General features: G+C 39.8%; 1 protein-coding gene across 1 annotated transcript in view; it reads right to left on the bottom strand.

The window, feature by feature from the left end:
- Positions 1–703: 703 nt before the first annotated feature.
- CHP1 (calcineurin like EF-hand protein 1) overlaps positions 704–12,113 on the bottom strand; it is a 34,916-nt gene continuing 23,506 nt past the window's right edge. The window contains exons 5-7 of the mRNA XM_043471526.1: positions 7,014–7,075; positions 2,779–2,901; positions 704–2,651 (exon numbers count right to left, since the gene is read on the bottom strand). Coding sequence (XP_043327461.1) covers positions 2,598–2,651; positions 2,779–2,901; positions 7,014–7,075 — 239 coding nt within the window. The 3' untranslated portion in view covers positions 704–2,597. The remainder of the gene's footprint in view (positions 2,652–2,778; positions 2,902–7,013; positions 7,076–12,113) is intronic.

Raw genomic sequence — 12,113 nt, 5'->3', positions numbered from 1 at the left:
TACCTATGGCATGGTCAGTAATATTAAAGTTCCTCCAAAACTGATGTTATGGTTACTCCACTATTTTTCACTTTCTCCAGATTGTAAAATTACTCAAAGTGAAGCAAAGCTAAAACAGTGCAAGTTATTTTGAATGGACTTTTGAGGCAGAGGGATGGGAAAAGAAGGTGGTATCGTGTTAGAATTTATAGGATTGACTCCTATAGGATTTGAGTCCTGTGGCATGACACTAAACTTTAAAATAAGAAATCACTCATACCCTATATAGTGGACTGAAACTTCAAAGTGTGAAAAGCCAAGTAATAATACTTGGGCACACTACACCACTGAGACTGTGGACAACTTAATAACAAGCAATAGACAGATATCCCATTTTAGACCTCTTCTACATTTAAGAAGTCAGGGGTTCAAGAACAGAAATGGAATCCCACCTGGACAGAGTGGGAAGTGGCTGAGGCTGTCAGTCATGCTCAGAGGCATTCAGTGCCAGCCACGAGACAGACACTTCTGCCTTGTATGTCCAGGCAGCAGCAGATATAAATACTGACAGAATCTCATGTCATGCTCAATTATATTCAAATAAATGCACTTTATAGCACAGACATAAAGCCGAGTAAAGACGACACATTATGATTTCAAACCTGAAGAAAGGGACTGAGTCATGAAAAATTCTTATAAAACATGAGGACAAAAATCAACCAAGTTGTTTTAACCACAAGTATTTATTGATGGATCAAAGAATACAATTTTAATGGAACAATAAGGCACAACCGTGGATTAAAACACAGCCAAAAGGAGGAAAAAGCCATCATCTTAGGAACTTTAAATATGCAGGTCAAGAAGCCTCTGAAGTACCTCACTAACAGACCAGTGTTGGACAGTTCTTCCCTTTTATACAATTCCTATATTACATCACTTGATCACAAAGTCACACTGATACTTCACTATGAAATCCTCTCTCATTTATACTTGAGTCATCCAGCCTGGCCACTCTTTCTTAAGCACTCTTCCCAAATGCTCTGCAGTGTTTTTTTTTAAGCAATTCCCTTCCTAAAGTAGTGTGTATACATCTTGGATAGCCTTCCAAAGCAAGGAAACAAGCAAGCAAGCAACGAGTCAGTGAGAATCAGCCAAGGACAGATACATGGATGAACAGATGCATAAAGATAGCTCTTAGGATGACCACAGCCTGATTCAGTGACATATATACTAAGCTGCCTTGGGGCAGAGGAGTTGCTCTGGTTCAAGCAAAGGCTTGTAATGCCACTTCAGGTTGTGTCACCAATGCCAGAGCTCTCATTCCTAAGGGATTAGCAGTAGTCTATGAGAGGGGCTAGGAAGTCAATGTAACCAGGCAGCTAATGACACGATACATTCAAAGTTTTGGACCTGTATTAAGAGCTGACTATGGCGTCCAGCATTAACTTGTGCCAGGTGTAAAATTCAGAGATAATTTTGTGCAAAACCTCAAGACATTGAGGACAATTTTTAAATCTTATGGACTGGGATAAGTTAGGCACTTATCTTTCTACTTAGACATGTGAAGTGAAAAGCATTCCAGGGAACATCACACTAAGGCATAAATCATGCTGCAGAGGTGGGAATATTTTTAGGGTGCCCAGCCTCCTTGTTCAAAAAGCCATGAGAAAGACACCAAGCAAATGGTGAGAGCAGTCATTCTGGTGGTGACATTATCCTCAGACGAAGTAAGCTGCAGGCATATGGCTAATTTCTAGAGAATCAACACTGTACTAACAAGAGCAGCCACGTAGGTATGTGTGTTGAGAATCAGAGGCCAGAGGTAGAGCGACCTGGGCAAGCCACCTAGAAGACTTGGCTCTACACCTCTTATCTTTATCTTTCAAGAGCATCTCTAACCAACAGCCCTTTGGTGACAGAGCAGAGGGGACCAAGAGATGGTCAAGACATTCTTCTGAGAGAAGTGTTGGTTACTGAAAAGCTCCTGGGGAGGCAACATCCCAGATACCTATTTAAGAGTAAAGGTAGATTAAAAACTGCCAGACCACTGAACTATACTGCCAAGTCTGAAATATATTTAACAGGCGTAACTGGGGATGCCAAGTAGAACAGGGAAGATGGAAGCTTAATAAAAACCAGGGATACTGAAAGACTAAGAGAGTGGTAGGTTGGGCAAAAGAGAAGTGGAAGCAAAGGACATATAAAAAAGGATGAAGGAGCATGCCAAAGCCAAGCTGGTGGGAAGGCAGCCTGGCTATGGTTCACATCCAGTCAAAGAACTTTGCTGGCTGGTTCTTGGGTTGATTCCCTCTCACTTTCTCAGACTGGATGGACGCATGGCATTCAGCAGCAGAACAAGGGAAGGTGACATTTAGAAATGGAGATATCCGGCGAACAACACTGAACAGAATTAGACCGGGTGTACCATTCTGTAATGCCCCATTTATACACCAAAGGCAGGTTTGCGTTGACGGAACATATTTGGGGTTGTCATGCAACAGCAGTAGTACTTTGGGAGAAGGGGAATGATGGGGTAGAAGTGGGACTGGTGGATAGGAGGGCTTTCAAGTTCCAGTTCTTAAATACTAGAAAGCAAGAAATAGTTTGGTCTCAGTCCTTTAGTGAAGAAATCGGATGCTCATTTTCTGTTCTACGTCCACCTTCTCCAAAACCTGTTTAAAAAACAAACAAACAAACCCAGCTACAGTTACAAAGGTTACAACAGGAGATGCTGTGTCAAACTCTTCTCTAATGTTTTTCTCCCTCTCTCCTGCGTAGTAGGATTTGTAAGTGACTGACCTTAACAAATTCTGTGAAAGAGATGGCGCTGTCCCCATCCTGATCAGCCTCCTGGATGGTCCTGTCTGCAATGCTGCCCAGCTGCTCATCTGAAATATTCACTCCAACCATCATGCGTAGCACCTACAGGACCGAGAGCCAGGAATTATGAGAGACTTAGCGGTCACAAGGACTCTCTTACTAAAATTTAAAAAATAAAAAGCCACCCCTACACTCTCTTCCTTTGATATCCTCTATTATAACAGCCAAAAAGCCTAAACACATATCTTCTCATCTAGGCCATTTTAGACAATAATATGAGCAGAACTCTTTGGTAAAGTTATTGAATAGGAAGGCAGACCTTCAGGGAGAGTCCTTTGCATTTTGGTCTTCTCCATTCTTCCTGCCCAGGATGTGGACATGATGCCAAACAACAGTCATCCTGGGACCATTAGATGAAAGTCAAATGTACTGTGGATGCTACAGTAAGAAGCAGCCTGGTTCCTGGACATCATTTATGTACTGTACGAACCTGGACAATATATTCCCAGGCTTCTTGTTGCATGAGGCAAATTAGTCACTTATAGGCTTAAGTCAGTTTGGTAAGACTTTCTGGAATCTTAACAGAATACAGTTTGCTTTAGCAATGCATTAGCTCAACTATTCCTAAAGTATGGTCAAGGAACATAAAGATCCTTGAGGGGTTAAATACTAAATCCCTTCTTTTAGAAAAATGACAAGCATAGTTAAAGGGCTGTGAGAACTGTGATAAAGAGAATTAAAAAACACTTTCACCAAATTTATCCCCAAACGTACCAAAAAAACCACCGGCTCCCCACTTATTCTGCTAACATTTTTAGGGTGTGAATATACATTGAAAATTGCTACCTTAAACAAAACAAACAACTCTTAATAAAATGACTTTTAAAACAACATGAAATGGGGGACAGGGTACTTTTATGATGCCTTGCATTGCCCTAGTCCACCACCTGTCTTCAACAGGTAAGAGCTGAGCTTTCCCTGAGGAAAGAAAGACTTTCTCAGCCAGCTGTTCACAGGGCTCCCTTTGCCCTATTCCTTTACACCCTTCCCCAATCTCTTAAAATTGATTTTTAGAAGTACATTATGGGATATTCTGGGGAAAAAAAAAAAAGAACTGAAATACTGATTTGTATCAACACTCCCTGATCCCCAAGTCAATTCTTAAAAACTGGAAGTTGTACATTTGGGGAGAAATATATACAAATTAAAGGATAAATAAAAAGAGGCAATGCTAGCAAAAACTTTAACTGGCCAAGCCATTTGTCATCTTCCTTGTGATTGGGATCCCCAGGTGGCTCAGTGGTAAACATGCCATCTGCCAGTGCAGGAGATGTTTCCAACCCCTAGGTCAGGAATATCCCCTGGAGGAGGAAATGGCAACCCATTCCAGTATTTCTGCCTGGGAAATCCCAAGGACAGAGAAGCCTGGCAGGCTACAGTCCATGGGGTCGGAAGAGCCGGACAGGACTTAGCAACCAAGCACTCATGCAGTGACTGTGTGGCCAACTAGACAAATCCATCCTGAAACAGCAGTTTCTTTAGGTCCCAGTCCAATTATTCTCCGAAGTGTTTTACTTTTAGAATTATAGAGCTGAACTGTGTGTGTGTGCTGTCTGTGTACGGTGGGTATATGACTGGTGGTGTAAAAATCACTCACCCGCTCTGTCAGTGAGGGCACACAGGTCCCAGCAGCCAGTGGCCCACGCTGTCTACCCAGGCCTCCACACCTGGCCAGTGCCCTTCCCACCTCTCCACAGTGTCACTTTTAGCTCCAGTCAGAAGTTTATTAGCAAATGGAACTTTTATTATTACTGTTTTTAAAATGAGTGATGAGGTTTTCTGTATATATCTGTTATTAGTTTAAGAAAGCTCCCATCTCTCTCTGTTTGAAGACTTAAAAAAATCATGAATTGCTGTTGGGGGAAGGAGAGGAAAAAATTGGGAGGCTGGGACTGACATATACATGCTACTCTATATAAAACAGATAACTAATAAGAACCTACTGTATAGCACAGGGAACTCTACTAAAAACTCTGTAATGACCTATATGGGAAAAGAATCTAGAGAAGAGAGGACATACACATGTAACTGACTCACTTTGCCGTACGGCAGAAACTAACATCACACTGTAAATCAACTACACTCCAATAAAAATTTAAAAATTACAAAAAGTATGTTAAGTCAATATCCCTACCATAAAAAATCATGACTGGATGATGAATTTTATAAAAATTCTATGAAAAAGAACATTCGATTTTTCTTCTTTAATCTGTTAACAATACTACTGGTAGGTTTTCTACTTTTACACCAACTTCAAATTCCTGGTATAAAGCCACCTTGGCTACAATATAGTATTCCTTTTATATATTGCTGGATTTGATGTGTTAATATTTTGTTTTGGATTTATATATCCATGTGAGTAAAAGAGATTGCACTGTAATTTTCTTATTATAGTCTTTACAAGATTTTCATGTCCAAGTTATGCTACTCTCTTAAAATGAGTATAGCAACTGTCTTTATTGAAGTAAACTGGTATGCAGTAAACTGTACACATTTAAAATGTACAACCTGATAAGTTCTGACATATGTACATATAATTGCGAAACCATCATCCCAATCAAGATAATAAATATATCCATCACCTGTAAAAGTTCAGTCAGAACTTTTTATAAAAATCAAACTAGGAAAATATGAATACTCAGACTTTCCTTATGACAAAAAGCAAATTTTTTTTTAATATCCACTGAGTAATCAAGAACTGCATAATACCAAATGTTTTAGAAATGGCAGCATTTAGAAAAGTAAATTTTGTAAACTTTGGTAAAATGTTCAAATTCTCTTCTTGCTAGGATAACATTAGTTCTCTGACACCTCAATAATCCATAAGCACATTTGTTCTAAAGTCATTTCAGGCCTGAGGAACACTTTAGTCACTGACTGGCGCTCTGGCCACATGATCTCTTCCTCATACCCTGCCACAGGCTCTTTTATCTTAATAGGAAAAAAGAAAAAATCAACCATCCATTCCAAAATATATCTGTCTGGCGGCTAGATCTGGACCAGAGGATAAAAACTTGCAACCATAGAGTGATTGCCTCTATTTTTCTCTTCAGAACTCAGAAGCCCATATGTAGCAATTTTAAATAAAGTGAAATCTTCTTACAAAAAAAGATGTCCCCAATTCAAAACCAAAGGACACAATCATTGACCTGCAGACTGTTTTCGTTTTTACTATGACACAGAAATGTATTAATAGGAATACCCTGGGTTGGTCCTTAATTTCAGCTGAGAAGATTTCTCAAAGCAATGAGTTCAGACTCACTTCCAGGTAACTAGAAAGCACTTCACTTTTTAGTTCTATCTTGAAATAGAGAAACCTCCCCATGGAAATTCCTGAATGTGTTAGCCCCCTAGGATCCTACAAATATGCAAAATTTTTTGAAGTTATTTTGTTTGATGTGGACCATTTTTAAAGTCTTAACTGAATTTATTACAATATAGCTTGTGTTTTATGTTTTGGTTTTTTGGCCACCAAGCATGTGGGATCTTAGCTCCCTGACCAGAGATCAAGCCAGCACTCTCTGCACTGGAAGGCAAAGTCTTAACCTCTGGACCTCCGGGGAAGTCCCATGATTCATAAATATTAAAAAAAGGAAAAAGGAGAATTTTCTCTCCTCCTAAACTTGTGTTTAGGAAAGGGGGAACAGGGAAAGAGAAGGACAACACGAACAGGATGAAACGCCAGTCGTTGCCATTAGGACTGGGAATTATCTATTGGGAGCAACAAAGAACAGTGAACCATGGCTCAGCGGACACTGTCCCAGCAGCAGTTCCTTGACTCTTATTTACATCAGGCCTAAGGACATATGAAACAGCCGCATTTACCTAAGTGTCATCAGAATTACCAATAAGCTGCTTTGACAATAACTGAACTATTTGATCTAAACCATCTCACATGTTTTGGTGCCAGCCTGCACTTAAAAGATATTTAATTAGCTTTTAAACAATGGTGACATCTGTGAGAACTCAATGAGCCATTTCAAGTTTCCCCAGGTCATCTGTTCTGCTTTATCCTATATATGCAGGACGGGATGCTGCATATAGCAGGTGTTAAACAGAGGCTTACTGAAGGGAAAAACAATTCCTGCCCACATCACCAAGTCAGCAGGGCCCAAACACAAGCTAGCCGTGTGCACTGGAATTCTCCCACATACCTGTAACAGCTCATCACGGGAGATCTTGTCATCTTTATCCAAGTCATACAGTCGAAAAGCAACTGGTAGGAAAAAACAAGAATTTAGTGGAAATTCAATAATGTTTTGTCCCTTCTCAAAGAAACAAGTATATAAAGGACACCAGGTAGAAAACTGACAATGAATTAATAGTTTTTCCAAGAGCAACTGCCCTTATTTGTAGAGATTTAAAGACACTTGTAACTGATTTTAAGACACTTTAAGGAATTGGGATGCATCTCATAAATGATGGCATCTTAGCATGGATGAAACACAGCCTTTCATTGGAAAAATAAAAAATATAAATCGAATGTCCTTCTTCTTAACTTAGAATGTTAACCCTCCCTCCCCCCCCACAAAAAACCCAAATCCCATCAGAGATTCTGTCAGTTAGGCCATCTCTACACAGACCATCAAGTCTTCTCCACCGTCAGGGAGAGTCAACAACAGGAGCCATACAGGCACCAGACAGCAGACTACAGGATGTATTACTGTGGAAAAATGACCACTTCGGCAAATTCGTGTCAAATTTCAAATAACTGTCAACTACAAATTGGCACTTGCCATCTACCTCTATAAGACTGAATCATGTGCTTCTGCAGCCGCTGATTTTTAACATCCTGTAAAAGGAGTTCAGGGTGGAGAGCAGAAATGAGGTACTCCGTGTTCTGGGAAAAACTGGCAGGACAGGTCTTCAGATAGTTATGTATTTTCAAGAGCTGATTTTATGAGACCAATTCTTGCATCTTCTCATATCTAGAAAAGCACTGAAATCCTTCATGGTGATGTCTGCTCCTCATGATGAGCATTAACCTTCACAAGACTAGCAGAAACTTTCTACAAAATATATGTGCCTGATTGCAAGTACTCCCCCTTCACCCAAATCACATATACTGGCTTTCCCTGCTGCCTCTTTGGAGCAGTTTCTCAGAGCTATCTGAAATGCTGTGTCCCAGGCTATAGTCTTCATTTTGCCTCAAATAAGACTTGACATAATCCTCTTCCACTTGGGAGTCTTGAAGGTAAAGGAACTTGTCTTCAACAGAAAGACCAAGCATTTGGTGGTCTCCTGGCCTCTTCATGCTTCTTCCTCTTTAACGATAGGTAAATCCATGGCTGATTCTTGTCAATGCATGGCAAAAACCACTACAATATTGTAAAGTAATTAGCCTCCAACTAATAAAAATAAATGGAAAAAAAAACAAACACAATAGATAGATCTTTCAGAAACTAGGATATTTGACAGAGAGAATTCAGAAGAGCAGAAATCACTCAGACAGTGTCATGTTCCTAAAGGGCCACCAAGTGAATAGTGTGGTAACACTGGATGATTTTATAGGCACTGTGAGACATCACACTGAGGACATGACTACCATATAATAGCTGAATGTTGTACTTTCGAGGCTTTGAATCACCTCAAGTATGCCGCTAAGATTTTTTGTTTTCAGCAGTGAAAACCAAAAGGTACTGAAGGTACTGAAATTACTGAAAATACCAAAAGGCCCATATCCATTGCTTTATAGTTATCAAGATACACAGATTTAGATCTGGTTCCTTGAAATTCACAATCCAGTAGAGAACACCACACACACTATGCACTTTAATACATTCAAAATGCTATCATACACATGAAATACCAGGGAACACAGCATACTGCAGATGTGTCTTTCTGGTTCAAGTAACATTTGAACAAGGTATTGAAAGATAAACAGAAATCTGATAAAGGACGGATTCCAGGCAGAGCTAACACTGAGAGCAAAGGCATGAAAACATGGATGAATATCTACAAGTTTAAACTTCACCCCTTGCCTCCCCCAAAAGGAAAAAAAAAAAAAAAACAGGGAGGAGGGCGGTGAGTCCACTAAAAGTCCAAGTAAAAATTTTAGAAAAATCCAATTTACTTTTTGTAAGGTACATATTAAAATTCTCAAAGGGGGAGTAAATAGGAGAGATTTTCCCTGATGTTTGTCAGTTTTCTTTAATTTGGTTAGTTGAGTAACTATGTTTACCAAATTTGAGATTTATATGATTAGGAAGTTTTTGACTCCCAAGGAAGGGACAGGATCATAAGTGTTCCAAAATGAATGTGTGTTTAATACAGTATTACCAACTTGAAAAAGAACAAATGTAATGTACATGAATAACTGTATCACTTTGCTATACACCTGAAACTAACACAACATTGTAAATCAACTATAGTTCAATATAGAATACATATTTAAACACATACACATACCCTCTCTCTTCTGCATATGCTGTTATCATTCTAAAATACCATAAAATGTGTTATTTACTAAGCAATGTTTAGGGTGATTTTGGGATAGAAATCTGCTTGCTATATAACCCATAAATATGCTTCTGAATTTCTTAATTGGATACTGGAATAAACACATTTCTTTCTGACAGAGTATTTAGAGAAACCTGAAAAGCTAATTTTTGAAACCTAGCTGCCATGGACTGAATGTTCCAAATTCTTGTGTTGGAACCATAAACTCCAATGTGATGTTATTAGAAGGTAGAACCTTTGGGAAGTAATTAGGGTTAGATTAGCTCATGAGGCTGGGGCCCTCATGAGGATATTAATGCCCTTATAAAAAGAGGAGACAGGAGATCTCTTAATCCCTCTCTCTTTCTGTCTCCACCTCCCTCCCCATGTGAGAAGACAGCAAGAAGACTGTGAACCAGAAGAGGGGCCCCCACCAAGAACACGACCATGTTGGCAACCTAATCTGAGTCCAGTCTTCAGAACCGGGACAAACGTCTGCTTAGGTCACCTATTCTATGACATTCTGTTAAAGCAGCTTGAACAGACTAGACAGCCCCAGAGGGGTAACTAGAGAGATCACGCGATAGAATCTTTTAGAAAAAACTGCAGTTAACAGTACTTTCTTAACTGATTTGGATTTCCGTCAATCAGCTCTGGTCCTGAACCAGTAGAACCAGCATTTTCCCCGAGATAACTCATGGTCAAATGCCAAATGACTGGGCCGTTTTGTTAGCTTCTCTCTTTCCTCTCTTCCTGTCCCTTTCCCCCATTCTTGGTCTGTGACTTGGGACTCTCCTGTCTCCAGAAGTATAGTTTCTCACCTCGAGCCTCAGGGCTTTACATGCCATCTAGTGCTGATGGCTCCCGAATGGGCAACTCCAGCTTGGATCCCTCCTCTGAGCTCCTGATGTTGACATCAGAGCAATACGCACAGTAGTTAAGACTCTGGTTCTGCTGAGTCCTGCCTCTGACAGCCTACTTACTATGTCTAAGCGAATAAGCCACTTAACCTCTCTGTGCCCCAGCTGTCCAAGAGGTGCAAGGTGGGAGTAACAGAATCCACCTCAGAGGGTTGAAGACTGAATGCGTTAGCACATGGAAGGCGTCTTAAACAGTGTCTGGCACACAGGAAGAGCGCGATCAGTGCCATGTACCTGCGTCACCTCTCTGCTTTCCTCTTCTCTCCTCTGCCCTGCTCTCACTCTTTCCTTGATCATGCTTCTTTGTTCTCTGAACATCAAGCACTCATTTCTACCCAAGGACCTTTATACCTTATACCTTTATACCCTCTGCCTAGACCACACTTCTCCTATTCTTGGCATGGTTGGCTCATTCTTAGCTAAAGCTTCAACTCCTCACAAAAGTTTCCCCAGCCCCTCATTTTAAAGCAGTGACACCCCCATTCATTTCTCTTCTCACCGTATTCATTTTCTTCACAGAAGTTGCCATGATCACAAATTCTGTTTATTCATTTGTCTTTTTCCAAATAGTCTGTCTCCCTTATTGGATCATAAGCTCTATGAAAGTAAAGACCTTTTCTGATTTATGCATCATTGTATCCTGGGCCTAAAATAGTGTCTGGCATTCAATTTGGTTTTAATGATGAAAGAAAATGAAAGCTCTCAGTCAAACCTTTACCTTTTAATCACTGTTACTTTATTTAAAAAAAAAAAAGTAGTAAAATAAACTTGACCCTTTTAAAGTGTACAATTGAGTACTTTCACACTGTTGTGTAAACATCACCACCATCTATCTCCAGAACTTTTTCATCATCCCCAATTCAAATTCTGACCCATTAAACAATAACTCCCCATTTCCCACTGCCTCTAGGCCCTGGCAACTTTCTATGAATTTGACTGCTCTAGGAACCTCACACAGGAGAAATCAAATAATATTCATCCTTTTGTGTCAGTCTTATTGTTATTTAGTATCAAGTAAATTTATCCATGTTGTAGCATGTGACAGAATTTCCTTTTTTAAGGCCATTTAATATTTCATTGAATGTACATACCACATTTTGTGTATCCATTCATTTTTGATGGACATCTGGATTGCTCTGACCTTTTGGCCATTGTGAATAATGCTGCTCAGTTTCTTCTTGGCTACTCTCCCAAACTCCACTTCACCAATACTCTTCATCATCCAAATAAAATGTCTTCATGCAGACTCATTTCCCACATTACTCATTATGTGTTATAAAAAACAAATTACTTCAGAGGACAAATAGAATACCAAAATGGAAGCTTATCGACCACTCCCTTGCTTACCATGCTCTGGAGAATTCTAAGATGGGTTGTACCTTCCACGTAAGACATTATAACCTCAATGACCTGAAGGGACTAATAAGGAACCATTCCTGGAGACAGACAGAATAGCAGTACTATGTGTGCTTGGGCCTGTGCCTACATAGGTATAGCTCAGCCTTGTTCATTGTCCTTGACATTCTTTCACTGTGGCATGAAAAACAGATAGGACAAAGCATGCTCTCAGAGTTCCTGAAGAGACTATTCTCTGAGGAAGATGGACTAGAAACAAATTTGCCTTAGTAGCAAATGTGTTGCTAGGTATATGATGTTCAGCGGTTCTCTTCAGTCTACAAGAAGCACCTTCTTGCTGCTTCCACAGCTCTGTGGTAAATTCAGAAAAACCAATATACAGACAGAGAAGCAGACATCAAGGACTCCTTCTGTAGCTTTGGTTTCACTGGTCTCCTTACATGAATGTGATCCTAACATACAGGATGCAACCGAATTCTAATTCATATTCAGCTTTCTGTAAAAGCTGATCTGAAAGCCAAGACTAAAGTAATGGTTAAA

This window comes from Cervus canadensis, chromosome 6 (genome assembly GCF_019320065.1).
Source record: "Cervus canadensis isolate Bull #8, Minnesota chromosome 6, ASM1932006v1, whole genome shotgun sequence".
Taxonomy (NCBI): Eukaryota; Metazoa; Chordata; class Mammalia; order Artiodactyla; family Cervidae; genus Cervus; species Cervus canadensis.
This window is presented reverse-complemented; position numbering and strand designations above follow the sequence as displayed.